This window comes from Oryctolagus cuniculus, chromosome 12 (assembly GCF_051225735.1).
Source record: "Oryctolagus cuniculus isolate XC-2025 breed Fujian yellow rabbit chromosome 12, ASM5122573v1, whole genome shotgun sequence".
NCBI lineage: Eukaryota > Metazoa > Chordata > Mammalia > Lagomorpha > Leporidae > Oryctolagus > Oryctolagus cuniculus.
In genome coordinates, this window is record NC_142878.1 from 81,916,538 (window position 1) to 81,931,554 (window position 15,017).

At 34.9% G+C, this 15,017-nt stretch overlaps 1 protein-coding gene and 1 long non-coding RNA gene across 35 annotated transcripts in view; one reads left to right on the forward strand and one right to left on the reverse strand.

Annotated features, from left to right (window-relative positions):
- Window positions 1–15,017, reverse strand: part of SLTM (SAFB like transcription modulator) — a 48,868-nt gene that overhangs the window by 17,284 nt on the left and 16,567 nt on the right. For 5 of the 34 annotated variants that reach the window (XR_016218204.1, XM_051821936.3, XM_089310472.1 and 2 more), the window contains 6 exons: window positions 14,521–14,718; window positions 13,192–13,239; window positions 4,877–4,904; window positions 3,101–3,515; window positions 2,436–2,485; window positions 530–648 (listed from right to left, as the gene is read on the reverse strand). Coding sequence is in view for 23 of the 34 variants with exons in the window: in XM_051821936.3 (XP_051677896.2) it covers window positions 530–648; window positions 2,436–2,485; window positions 3,101–3,515; window positions 4,877–4,904; window positions 13,192–13,239; window positions 14,521–14,718 (858 nt within the window). In the remaining 11 variants the exon portion in view is untranslated. Of the gene's footprint in view, window positions 1–529; window positions 649–2,435; window positions 2,486–3,100; window positions 3,570–4,876; window positions 4,905–13,191; window positions 13,240–14,520; window positions 14,719–15,017 lie in introns of all 34 variants that reach the window. The other 29 variants (XR_016218203.1, XM_051821935.3, XM_089310471.1 and 26 more) reach the window with 11 other exon arrangements.
- LOC103351095 (uncharacterized) overlaps window positions 1–15,017 on the forward strand; it is a 35,036-nt gene that overhangs the window by 6,398 nt on the left and 13,621 nt on the right. The gene's annotated exons all lie outside the window — the stretch shown is intronic.

The window sequence follows — 15,017 nt, forward strand, 5'->3', positions numbered from 1 at the left end:
TTCCCTCACAGTACTTATGACATTTTTGATTAAAAATATATTGATATGTCCATCTACATATATATATATGCACACATTTTTCTTTTACCAGTTTTACATTTTTTTTTCTCTAACACTGGACTAGGGACACATTAACAAGGGACACATTAGTTTTTCCCCTGGTTATGATATCCTACTGCCTAATGGTAGACATTTATTTTCAAGATGATGAAATCAGCCTCAGCAATGTGCCAGACCTCATGCCAGGTGCTAAAAAAAAATCATGGTAAATAAAGCTCAGTTTCCTGTTGTAAGTGGGTTCAAGATTTAGAATACAAAGGTCCCTACGGCTCAAAGTAAAACTGAATGATGAAACATCATTTAATCCCTAAATCAATTCTATCATTACCACAGAAGTCAGTAATTATGCCTCGAACACTCCTAAGTCATACTAGAAATTAGAAAATGTTTATGAAACACCATTTCAAGTACAATCTGTTTCAAATGCAGACACTAGAAATATAGATAAAAAACGGAAAAAAGAATGTACCTTTCCATACTTGCCAAAGAGGTTCTTCAAGTCAGCAGCTTTGGTATTAGAAGAAAGTCCACTAACCCAGATATTTTTAGTTGAGCTTCCACTGCTACCACTAGTACTACTTGTACTTCCTAGGATAGATTTAATATCAGACATTTAAGTATCTTAATCAGAAATTTCTTTTTTTTTTTTTTTCAAAATTATAAGGGACATAGCCCTTCAAAACTATAAAATACTTTCATTTAATTTTCATAGCATAACTTTATGGTATCAAAGTCCTTTGAATCTGTTATTAAAATCAAATATAACAGATAACATAACTAGTAAAGAAACAAATTTAACTATCTGGACACCTCCTATTCCATGAATTTAAAGCCAAAGTGGGTAAAAATATCAATTGCAAGTCTTAGATTTTTATTGTTGTTCTAGGAGTTTATAATTACTAAATACACACAACTAGGAAGCAGTCCTCCAAGAATGAACAGACTGCTTAATTGCCACATCTATTGTGGGATTTGCATCCTAAGAACTGGAGAAGAGGGAAAAGTTAGAGCAAGGAAAAAACTAGTGTCAAGAATTATGAACAAAGTGTTCTCAAGGATTTAAATTAAGTACAAAGACTAACCACCTAGTTCACCTTCATTCTCTATTAGAAAAAAAATCAGAGAAAATGGGAATTATATGCAGCTGGAGTATTCTTGTTTCAATAAGAAACAATCTTCTAAAATAAGATCACCACAAGCTTAACAACAGAGATCTCATAGTCATGTAGAACACAAGTAAATGTATATATGAGTCACTTTTGTACCATTTCAATGCATACATTAAGGCTTCATACAATTAAAGACCCATCTCTTAGGACACAGGCCTAGTCAATCCACCCTTTAGTGCTTTTCCTCAGTTGTGCCATGGTAAAAGGGAAATTTTCATTTATTTCCACTTTTAGAGAAACAGTGTATATAAGCTATTAAAGGAACCAAATTCCATAATCTCATGTTACTGCACATAGAAAACTGTAACATTTTCATTGCTTTTAAAAGAATGAAATGACATAAATGTTAAAACTCTTCTCATAGACTTAGGGGGAAAGGAGATCACATGCACTCAAATATTTTAAGTATTAATGGCTGATCATTTTCTGTTCTTAAGAAGAGCATTCATCAGAGGGTTTTACTTTATGCAGTGTTAACGAGAAGTTTGTGTATCTGTTTGATGTTACCAGTAACATTAGGGTCCAGGTACTTTACTAATTACAGAAAAGATACATTTTAGTAATAGGGGGAAAAGTACTATTTTACAAAGAACACTAAGCTTCTTAAAGGATACCATACAGAAAGCAATCAAGTATTGTACACCTTTACACTTAGAAGAGTTGAAAATTAAATGACTTTCCTATAGAAGACAACCATTAACCCAAAATAAGTCCAACTAGGAAGCAAATTCTGAAGAATTAAAATAAAATAAAATGTTTTGGCCATGTTAACAAAAGTTTGCCTTAATATAAAGCATGATTTGTTTTTAAAAGTGATTTATAGCATATTTCCTACTAGATAAAACAGGGAAAGAGTTGTATACAAATCACTGCAACTTAAGATTAAAACACTTCTGAAAATTATAATGTAAGCAAATGAAATAGCAATCAATATTCAGTACAGTTGCTTAGAGCACAATACATAAGTCTTTCCTATCAAATTGGTTTTTAACATATTCAGATCAGCTTACACACTAGGTAAAGAACAATGCTTCAATCAGAGTTTGCTGTAAACTAACTCCATGGTTACACAAAGACCAAACAATGTTTTTAGTCTATCAATAAAATTTTTAGGGACTAAATGTCAAAGGAAACACCAGGCAACTATTACTTTTTAATGAAAATGCGCTGTTACCATTAAAATAAATAGGGGGAAAAATCCATTACCTTTGTCATCTTTAGATGATGTCTTGCTGTCTTTAGATTCCTTGGAGGAGCTAAAGAAGCAAATCACCAGAAGAAAATTGAAAACAAAAAACAAAACAAAACAAATAGAACAGCTTGACATTGACTATTATTTAAAACTAGTCACACAAATTAACAATTCCAAAGGCCTAGATTAGGTTATTTGAATAAGTGATTCCCTCAGGATTCTTGCACTGATTTTCCCCAAGATGCCTGAAGATCTAGATTTTCTGACAATTTTATTCAGTGGATATATGGCCATCTTCTCCAGATTTCAGGACTGGGACTTGACTTCATTTTGTGTTCTTAGAACTGATAGTTGTTCATTAACCATCATCACAAGGATTTTTAAAAATAAAACACAAAAAAATTGTCAATTTGAAAAAAAAAAAAAAAACAAAAAACAAAAAACAACCAAAAAACCAAATATATGCTGACAATTCGACAATGCAATCAGTAGGACACACTGCATATTATGAAGATCTTGATATTTTTTTAAAAGTAACTTATGACGATCAAAAATATTATAGGCAGGATCATAAGACACTAATTACTGTACATGGTCTTGAAGCCACCCCCTTAATGTAGAGTGATCTTATTGAATGCTGGAATTCAGTATCGTAAAGAACTGACATAGAAAAACAAACCTCTTTGCTTGACCAGAGGCCCCAGTAGACGAGGGCCCTTTCTTCAAAGTATCCTTTTCTTTGTCTCCAGATTCTGCTTTCTTAGAACTTTCTCTGGCTTCCTTCTCGACAGGATCACCCTTCACGCAGTCTTCCTTCTTACCATCTTTATGGTTCGCATTCATCTCATAATCCTTGCTTTCCTTCTCCGGGCTCTGTGCAATGGCGTCCTGCCCATCTTTTGGCTTACTTGCTTCGGAATCTGTAATTTTCACATTTTTACCTGTTTCTAGGAGGTCATCACCATCAAAATCCAGAGTGATGGCATCTTCAGCCTGGATTGTGACCGAGATGTTGTCATCCTCAGCTTCTTTCACAGTCGCATTAGCTTCCATCTCTTCATGAGCTGTGTGATCAGCCTCAGCTAGGTTCCCTTCTGAAGGAAGAGGTTTAGATACTTCTTGTGTACCATCACCAGAACCTGCTATATCTAAGAGGATTTAACAGGAATAAATACGGCAAAACAAGAAGTTTAAACAATTTCATATTCATAAGCTAGAATAGGACCTAGAAAATATAAAGCCAGTTATTAGCACTGATGGAAGGTTAGAGGAAAAAAAACACAAGGGTATTAACTAACATAAACAATCCTTTACCCAGGATCACTTATTCTTCATGGAAAAAATGATCTCTATATACAAACACCAAACAACAACAGTGAGAGCGAGAAAATGGTTCCATCCTGAAGATACCAGTTCTTCGTTTCTGGTTATAATGGCAATAGAAGAGATTTTTTTCCTCCAAGGAATAGTGACAAGCATGCAGATTTGTTATTCAACGTTCTGATCATCTTGGTTTGACCCTTGTGACCTTCAGAACTCTCACTGTGACTTCTTGAAAGGCCACAGTCTGAAGATAGCAGTCTTCGAAGTAGTTCAGGGCCCCATCTTTTTCACTCTTCAATTCCTGGGTAGTCCAGAATCGTAGGGAATACTGCTATGGGAGGCTCCAAAGATGCTCCTGCTCCGTAACATTCAGGAACTTGGTTTTTCCAGTCTTCATCCTGTCCAGTTAGTCCGCAATTCCCATTTTCACAGATGTCTTGCATTCCCCCAAAATGGAAAGGCTTCGGGCATGTGAGATTTTCAGTCAGAAGCTTTACTTCATCATTGCTTCTAGGTTTCTCATTCTGCCTTGCTTAGAACCCTACTCCATGTCCTTTCTAGTCCAAAGTAGGATCCTTTAACTTCTGTCCAACAACTCTTCCAAAACCTCACAATGACCACAGGCATTACTAGTGTTGTGCCTGTAACTGTATTGGATGAGACAGTTCTAAACTGCTCAAACTGTCAGAAGACTATGAAAGTTTCTCTAAGCAGCAAAAAAGTCAGTTTCCCGGTCATTCATCATTTTTAGGACCAGTTGCAAAATTCATTATGAGTTATGTACTCAGACTCTGTAAGCACGTATGAGTTACTGCAGTGTCAGTCTTAAAGATGTACTCAACTTACCGTATGTTGGAAGTTATTTTAAAGATAAAATTAAATGTGTTAAGTTAAAAAATGGCATTGTACACTACAGTAACTGATATGTACTATCAAATTAGAATATATTTTAAGTGTTCAAAAAAATTAAAACCAATCATAATTAAATCAATGTTAACAATTCACTAGTTGATAAATTTGAAAATAAACTCATTTCAAAAATAAAATTTCAAATAAGGAATGCTGTATTTCCACATAATTTAGTTTTTTTCTAAATGTCTAATTTTTAAGCTCTACTTAGCATCAAACATACCTTTCTCATTTTCTTCTTCCTCACCATCCTGAAATTCAAAGAATAATCAAATGTAAAAAAAAAAAGTAACATAAAATCAGATTTTAGTAGTAGTGCAAAATCAGTTACGTTAAATTGATGGATAATTTACTAATATTAATGAAGGATGCTTGTCACTAACAAATAAATAGGATATTCCAATAAAAACCAGAGTCCATTTACAGCACATGTCTAGTATATGCAATTCTAGGAGAAACAGGCAAACTGTCAATTAGATCAACAAACTAGCCTATTTAGTTTTACTCAAAACGAGGTTATAGAACCCAAACCTAACTCATCTCAAAGAACTGCCAATGAAAGGACTGACCTAATTACTCTGAATGCACAATAAACAAAACAACCAAGTGACTACATCCTTTTTAAGCATCTCAGACATGAGAAAGCCGACTAGTTGTCACTTTCAAATCATTCATTATTTTTATCTGTTTAAAATGAATTAAAAGCTATCACACATATGTGGGTGGCTAGCCAATTAAAAATGATATTTTTGTTATAGTTATAAAAGAAATAATTCATTCCTTTTTCAAAACAGTGTTTTAATTTTAAAATATCTGCTATTGTCACTTAATTGAAAATTAAGCATGTGTGAATTTGAAAACAGCAATGTCACAAAGTTTCTTTACCAAGCAAACCCTGCAAAAATCACTAAGTAATCACACCAAGATAGAAACATTTTCCCAAATCATAAAGGACAAGTAATATGCATTATAATCTAAAGCAGAAAAAAAACTTTAAGGAATATTTTAACTTTTAGTATAATTTTAAGTAGATTGATTTAAGTTAGGTGGTATGAAACCTGGTGTGACATTACCAAATAAGCCTTAGAGCAGTGATTCTCAAACATAAGCATGTACCAGAGTCCCCTGGAAGGCTCAGTTAAAACAGATTACTGGGGATCAGCCACAGTGTGTCTAGTTCAGAATGTCTGGAGTGAGCCCTGAGAGTGTATACCTCTACCAAGTTTCCAGGTCATGCTCACGCTGCTGGTCCAGAGAGGACACTTTGAAAACTACTGTCTTAGAGTGCCAGCTGAGCAGTCAAAGAAGACTTAAAGCAAAATTGAAAGAGAAATGAAACTTTAAATGGCAGTTTAAACACTTTAGACTCATGTAACACGATTTTAGATTCATATAAAATCATGTATTCCATAAAAATGTCAAATATTTTACTACATGCTCAAAGTTAGGTATGGATAACAATCATATTTGTAAAAAATAATCTTAAATGTTTTGACCCTGTTAACATTAAGTATCCCAAAAAGGGAATGACTCATAATTTTAGTCACTAAAACAACATGAAGAAAAGTACACTTGAATTCTAAGCCACAAGCTTAAGATAGTAAAACAGCCTAGAAAAAGTTAATCACTGACTCATAGCAATGTCAATCAAATTATTCTACAAGTCTGCTAATTTATACTGTAAAGAATTTTGTTGTATGGAATTTACTTTTAATCATTATACCCCTAACCTAGTGTCTGGAAAGGAAAGAAAAGGGGCCTTGCTTGGATGGAGTGGTAAGGTGGCAACAGCACGAGAGGATGAGTCATGTGCCAATTATGGATCAATCTTTTATTCTAAAATTTTAATTCAGTAATTTACTTTGAAGGGAAAAGTAAGCTGGGACACCTTAGCTTATAGTTAAAAGTAGAACAAATGAATTTGAAGAATGCAGCCTAACTTTCCTTTATCTACCTGTGATGCCAACGAAACATCACTTTCCAGTGATTCTTTTAGAGTTACAACCTTGATAAGTTCAAGCAAAGATGTCCAAATTATTTGCTATTTTTATGAGTATACTTACGAGTATCAGGTAAAAAACATTTTTTTGTTACTGTCCCTGCTTATTAAAAATGTTGTTACTAGTTGCCAAATTAACTGCTAGGATTCTCCTTACTTTGTGGATGAATTTTTAGACATTTTTCTTAATAATTCAACATGTCTTCTGAGGGCTCTCATAACCTAAGTTTCTCTGCATAATGATTACACTGGCCTAATTACATATACTTATATGCCCTAGGAAAAAAGGACTTGACCCAGCTTCTAGTAAACAAAACTGATTACAATGAGGTGAAGCATAAAAACAACTAAGGCTATGGCAGGCCGTTAGCCTACTAGTTAAGATACTGGTTAACAGGTCTGCATCCCATAAGGAAGTGCCTGGGTGGATCTCCGACTCCAGTTTTCAGCTAATGCAGATCCTGGGGAGGCACCAGCAGTGACTCAGGTAATCAGGTTCCTGTTACCCATGTGGAAGACCTGGATTGAATTCCCAGCTCCCCTTGGCTATTTCGGCCATATGGGGAGCAAACCAGCAGACAAGAGTTCACTGTTTCTCTGCCTCTCAAATAAACAATAAATGATGGTTATAGGAAAGATGAACCACATTTAAGTGCATATTTGTACAGTAAACATAGTACTAATAAGGAAGACTAAAAAAAGTCCTAAATAAGCCCCCAAAATCATTCCAATAAGCAAACTAAGCAGGAAATACAAAGACAACAACAAATTTTTTGTCTAAATATATTATGTACAGACACGATACGCAACTTATTTGAAAATTCCTACCCACTGAAAAAGATTTTTACTAGAATGAATAATATAGTAAATAAGTAAATATTGTGAAGCAATAACTTATTAAATGTAAACCACACTTTACATTTACTGTAAAGCATCCTTTTAAGGTCACCACTTGAGTTTATCTAGGAAAAATATTTGACATGAAAATAAAACAATTGCTCTTTGGGACAAACACTCATGTTCTCTGCAGTGGAATGTACAACCCTTAGTCAAACGCTAAAAACTCTTTTAAGTTCTTCTATTTTCATTTCATCTTAGGGACATCAGTGACTGCCAAGATACAGATAAACCTGGGACTAATTTTCAATCAACCAAGTGTTTATTACAAACTTGCAATATATGTACATGTGTGGATTACATAAAAGACCTCCTTTCCTCTGACTGTGGTGTGCATGATGTGTTCAGCAGGTGTCCTGGGGGAGGTATTTAGCCCAGAGGTTCAGACACCCATAGTCCCACAGCAGAGTGCCTACGTTCAATTCCCAGCTCGGGATCCTGACTCCAGCTTCTTCTAATGGGAATCCAGAGAAGTAACAGCAGTGGTTCAAATGATTGGGTTTCTGCCACCCACACGGCCGACCTAAACTGACCTCCCAGATCCTGGCTTCAGTCTGGCCAGGTCCTGGCCACTGTAGGCATTTGCAGAGGGAACCAGTGATACAGAATTCTCCCTCTCTTTCTCTGCCTCTTAAACTAAAAAAGTTTTAATAGATAAGACTTTCAAAATAAGCTTAAATCACAAACCATCTGCTATCTGACAATATAAATGACATGGGGAATTAAAAAAAATTCTTAACACATAATAAGCACAACAAATATTTTTTAATATTTTAAAATTTTAAAATTTCATTATTTCCATCTACTTTAAAGGCAGAGTGACAGAGATTTCCCATTTACTGGTTCACTCCCCAGATGCCTGCACACATTCATTAGCAGGAAGCTGGATAGGAAGCAGAGGAGCCAGGACTCAAATTGGCACTCTGGTATGGTTTAACCTGCTATGCCACAATGCCCACCTCAGCACTCAATAAATATTTGTCAAATGTATTTCCTGAATAAATTTAGTGTTAAGACACTGCTATCTTTAGCTAAAGACTGAAAGAAGTGCTCATTTTTATATATATGAAGGAGTTAACATAAGTACAAAAGAACTTACAAAACATTTGCTAGGGTGATTTTTTGTGGGTGTGAAAATAATACTACAGTAGGCATCATAATTCCTATGTGTTTATCCTGTCCTTACCACGGAAACAGTTCTACTCTTTGGTATGTCATCTATCTAGATGAATTTTACCTATGTAACAGAGATCACATGTGATCTGTATAAGATATATCAGGGATTAAAATAACAGGTACAAAAAGTCCTCTGTAATGAGTAAAGCACTCCAGAGGAGACAGGAATTAGAGAAAGCTTTATGGAGAAGACAGTGGTAAATTTTGGCTTTCATAGGTATATACATTTTATATGACAAAAAAAAGAAGACACCCAGGTTAACGAAATGTTAGACACAAAGGAAAGTAGAATATAAACGTCACAACAAGAGAAGATTGAAGAGGTTCTTGAGACTAGAAGGAACTTCTAAGAATCAAAGCATTAGTAGAAAAATTTGAAGAAAAACTTTCATAAAATACTTAACTGCCAACCTCAAGCTAGTAAAACAACACTACAAATAATCATTAATTACATATATACCATGTGCCATGATCTGTAGGAATTATAATGTTCACTGTAATTGGCTAAGAGAATCTGTCCCAAATCATCATATTGTGATTAACTTAAAGAAACAGAACATGGACTAAATTCTATGTAGTATAGCAAACTACCTAGAAGCTAATGCCTAAAAATTCAAGCTTCAAGTAAAAGCCTGAGCGCTTGTTTTTTTTTTTTTTTTTTTAATAAGATTTACTTACTTACTTATTTATTTATTTTGAAAGGCAGAGTTGGGGTGGAGGAGACAGAGAAAGGGAAAAACAGAAAGAGATTTTCCATTCACTGATTCACTCCCCAAATGATCACGAAGCCAGGACATCTAGGTATCCCACATGGGTGGCAGGGGACCTAAGCACTTGGGCCATATCCCACTGCCTTCCCAGGGTCACTAGCATAGCGCTGGATCAGAAGCAGGGCAGCCAGGACTCAAACCAGTGCTGATACAGGATGCTGGCATTGCAGGTGGGGCTCAGTTCACCACACCACAAAGCTCGGCCCCCATGCAAATATTTTAATTAGATGATTTTTAAAACTTTTTGTCTGCAAATAATCACAGACTCAAGAACCTGCTGATTTTATCATTAAAAGCCATACCTAAATGTTGAAAATAAACGTAAACAAATCAACCTGAATATGTATTAGTTGGTGATATAATCATACAGAGCACAACTAATCTCTTCATCCCTTGAGGCATACATTCTTATGACAAACATAACTGAGAAAAAATATTTTCAGTAATCATATTGGTGCTGGTATTGGTAGTGAGATAAGGAAATGATTAAGATAAGGGAAATGATTAACTTGAAAAAGTACCCAAATGAACCAAAAATCAATTTTATCTTAAAAGTCAAAACAAAGAACAAAACATTCCAATATATTCTCTAGAAGTATACATTAAAAAGACCTAGAAACCACAAATAATTCAGTAACAGTGAACACGCCTACCACCCAGATTGACGTCCTGAAGTCCCATTTACCACTAAAAGGAAAAAACAGCTAATTATATAGGTCTGCAGCAGGACATGGAACATCTTTACAGAGCAGAAAGCAAAGACTCAAAGACCACTGGGGTCATGTCAAAAGGACTTAGAGTCAACTTGAAGAGGCTTTCTCACTAGCCATATATGGGACAATTTAATCATTAACAAGGATAATAGCAATGAACCAAAATACATTAAATAGTCAAATCCATGAGTTCAGAATGAATCTAAGGGAAAGGAAAAATTTTAAACTCACTGGTTACTTTTAGAGATGCTAGAGAACCAGCTCATTATTCTAAAAATTGGCAACTAAAATTAAAGAATCAAACATACATCCTAGCTTTCCTCTGTAAGTGGGAAAACAAATAGTAGATGAAGAATTTCTCTTTCTAGAAATATTCCAGCTAATAAAGAAGAAATGATGTGATTAGAATGTCAAAATTTTGCAGCTCCTAATGGGGTAAAGCTCATCAATGACTAGAATCAACACAAAACTATTCAACCAGATATTATGAGCATTCAAATGAAGAATACAATCCTACCTAAAAAGTATTATGTGTTATGATGGGGGGATCTGATATCTTAATCTGACACTAAGCCCCTTGATCCTGTAACCGACTTACCAATTTACAGAAAGTAACAGTATATAAGTGAATCTGTGGAATGGCACCACAGGAAAATCTAGACTTTAGAAGCAAAATCTAGACTTTAGAAGCTCTACAGCAGGAGTTGGCAAACAATACCAAATGCCCATTTTTGTAAATATTTGTAGAAACATAGCCATGCCCATTCATTTACATATTGTCTACAGCTGCTTTCACACTACAGAAGAAGAGCTGAATAGCTGTGACATAGCAAAAACAAAGATAACTCTTTAAAAAACACTGCAAACCCTGCTCTATAAACAACTCAATTCTTTCAAGAATTAAAATTGTGTGTGTATGTGTGTGTGTTGGGGGGGAGGTTGAGGAGCTAATAAACACTTTAATCAGTCACAATATGTAGATCTTATTTCTATCTGGATTCAAACAATACCTACAAAGGGAAAAATCAGCAGACAGTAGAACATTTAAACACTGACTTAATGATGTTAATAGTTCTCTTTTAGTGGCACATACTGAAATTTTCCAAGTAAAACACAGATGGATTGATTCAAAATAATGCAGAAAAGGAAAGAGACAGAGGTATAGGGGAAATAAGACTGGTTATGAGTTGATAATATCAGAAACTGGGTGATGGCACTACTATATTCAGAGTAACATACTCTGTAAGCCTGTTTAAAATCATTAACGCATGGTGAAACCGAAGTATCGTTTATAGATTTCTAGATGTTCCACCATACATTATTTAGAAAGAGAAAAAGGTCACTTTACTTAAAGGAAATTTCTCTGAAATTTTAAATTCCCTGTCCTCTGAAGAGAAATAAATATTCTTTCACTATCAGGAAGAAATACAAGCAAGGCTATCTTTAGCCCCCAAAATGTATGAAAATGAGAAAATGCACCCATTCATTTCTTAAGATGCTTTATTTCTATAGGTTAAGAAAAAGTTTGTAATAAATAACCTATTATTGGGGCCAGCACTGTGGCGTAGAAGGTTAAGCCTCCATCTGCGACACTGGCATCCCATATGGGGGCTGGTCAAGACTCAGCTGCTCCACTTCTGATCCAGCTCCTTGCTAATGCACCTGGAAAGCAGCAGAAGATGGCCCAACTCCTAGGGCCTCTGTACCTACATGGGAGACCCAGAGGAAGTTCTGGGCTCCTGGCTTTGGCCTGGCCCAGTCCTGGCCACTGAGTCCATTTGGGGAGTAAACCCGCAGATGACGATCTCTCTCTCTTTCTTTTTATTCTCCTCCTTTCTCTGTAACTCTGCCTTTCAAATAAATAAAAAATAAATAAATCTTTAAAAATAAATAGATACCTAAATAATCAATTTTGTAAATGAGAGATCCTTCAATCCAGTATTTCCACAACTCATAGCCTGCAAGAATATAGGAGTAGCCCTTGATCCAACTGAAAAAGCTAGTTGCCCAAGGATATGAAGAGTTCAATTCCAACTATCTGCAAATCAGTAATCTAGAAAGGTTATTTATTCAATTTAAGGGTCAATCTTCCTAATGTATTCTTTAGTACTAAGGAATGAATGAACTTAGGGATAGGATGTTGGACAGGCCTAATCGCTATCACAGTCCTAACATTTCCTTTCTGAATATTCTAAATGGCCAAAAACAAGTTTCTCCCCTTGCAATAAAAACTGAGTGCATTTCACAGGCAAGAGAGGCAAAGAAGGCATCACTGGGGCAACTCAGTCCATAAATAGGAGCCTCTCTAAAGGTTCCAGTGAGGAAGTAACAGACCTTAGACCATTATTCTGAAGCCCAGCAAACCAGGGAACCTCTCTTTCTATTGGAAAATGAGCCATTTAAAGGTTGTACATGAATAAGGGGTTCTTGAATATAGTTATGAAAAAAAGACAAAGCATATTTTTAAACTACAGAAACTGAGCATCTGACAATCATGTGTTAAGATATATACTATGAATATCACATATAACAAAACCAAATTTTATCATGAAGTACAGTTGTTTTCCATATGGACACAGTGAGTAAGTTTCTAGAACACAGAATTAAAGGATATTAATGTGTTTAAACTATTTGTTTTACACCAAAGTGACACAAAAAAATAAGGGAGAATGTAAACTTCTCATAAGATTGGTAACCAGAGTTATCTTTTACAGAAAGGGTAATTTTTAATTCTGAAAATGGCAGAAACCTCATAATAATTCCAAATATCTTTATAGCAACAATAATTTCAGCTATTTATTGGCAACAATAATTTCAACTATTTGCTAATAATTTTAAGTATTTTGTATACACCATACATATATAACCCAGTATTAAATTTAAGGCAATTTTATGAATTAAAAATTATGACATCAAAATAAGATTCCTTTTCCAAGCCCTTCCACCCACAATATCAGATTCATAGGACCAAATGAAAACTTACTTGGGCTGTTAGAAAGGTATCATCTTCACCTTCTTGAGCTTCAATTTCCTAAGTAAAAGGGTATACAATAGCTTTGCTTTACAAAGTATCTGGGTAAAATGAGAATGCTTTTATGTTTATACCTGATAACATCTGCCTTGTGGGCACAGTGTCTACAGCAGTGTAGGTACTAAATCAATGCTTAAGAATTTAAACTGTATGTTTTATGCCAACATAAAACATTAGTCATGTTAGTAGAGAATTAGAGGAATCTTCCCTGAGCCCCTCATTTATTAGGCTAGGTAGAAGGGGAAGTGTTTGAAGCATAAATACTAACAAGCACTGATTCCCTGAACAATGGTTTTCTTATGATGTAATAACCTCCTTCAAAGCAGGACAGCTTGCTTTTTAAAGAAAAATTTCAAAAACTATCTGCTTTAAAACTAACCTTTTTAAAAATCAAAAAATTTAAAAATTAAACTTTCATTCGTGTTTTCCCCACCCTTTGATAATAACCAAAGAAATGCAAATTAAAGTAGCTTTTTCATACCTTCTAAAGTAGCCTAGGGGAAAAGACAACCTCCCCACCAAGGAATGCTGCGAGGTCTGAGTGAAATTAATACACTCATTCAAAATAGGGTAGAACTTAAATGTCCAAAATTAAAGGAGTTGCTATCAGACAAATGGAAAGCAGTCTCATAAATTAGGTATAACACACAGATCATGAAGTCATTATGACATGTTATATGAAAATAGAATTTAGAATAAATCGCAGCTTCCAGTCTAACAACTGTGTAAAAATATACATGTATGTGAGGTAAGAAAAAATTTAAGATTTCCTTAGGTGGTAAGATTCTGAGTGATTTATAAGTAACTTTAAATATATACTTCAAAAATATCCTGAGATTTCCAAACTGAACCAGGAAAAAAACCTTTTTTTTTTTTAACTATTTAAAACTTAATTTTATGGGTGTCATGTGTTTAAAAAACTGGCTAAAAGGGCCGGCTCTGTGGCATAGCAGGTTAAGCCACCACCTGCAGTGCCGGCATCCTATATGGGTGCCAGTTCAAGTCCTGGCTGCTCCACTTCCAATCCAGCTCTCTGCTATGGCCTGGGAAAGTAGTAGAGGATGGCCTAAATCCTTGGGCCCTGCACCTGCATGGGAGACCCAGAAGAGGCTTCTGGCTCCTGGCTTCAGACTGGCACATCTCTGGCTGTTGTGGCTAACTGGGGAGTGAACCAGTGGATGGAAGACCTCTCTCTCTGCCTCTCCTTCTCTTTCTGTGTAACTCTGACTTTCAAGTAAATAAATAAATCTTAAAAAAAAAAAAAAAAAACTGGCTAAAGACCTGACTTTCGATGTCCTCTTTTTCTATATCTTCTATTGCTTCTGCCTCTATTAATTCATGAGCTCTCTTGTTCTCTTCTGTAGAAAGTAACTCCTTGGAATGGACATTTTCTTCTTCATTTTCACCAAATTCTTCAGAGTCCTTTAGTTCATCATTTCCATCTTGTTCATGTGCCTCTTGATTCTCCAATTCACAGTCCTTTTAATGGTAAGAAAATTTGGTACAACCAGAGGCAAAGTAGTATATAGGCTATCCATCAAACATTTTTTGGTAATTTACATCTCTGTGTCAAATTTGATCATATTTTGATATTATTCCCAAAGTCAAAGTTCAACCATTTCACCTTACATATTAACTGTGTCTTTAAAAAGAGGAGTCTAATACCAAGATCATTAAACCAAGAATTTTAGTATCTCTCACACTGAAATGCATACTAATTGAGATGTTCTGTGCACACTGTTAAGAGTGGCTTTAAAGTCAAGCTATTTAAATGTTTA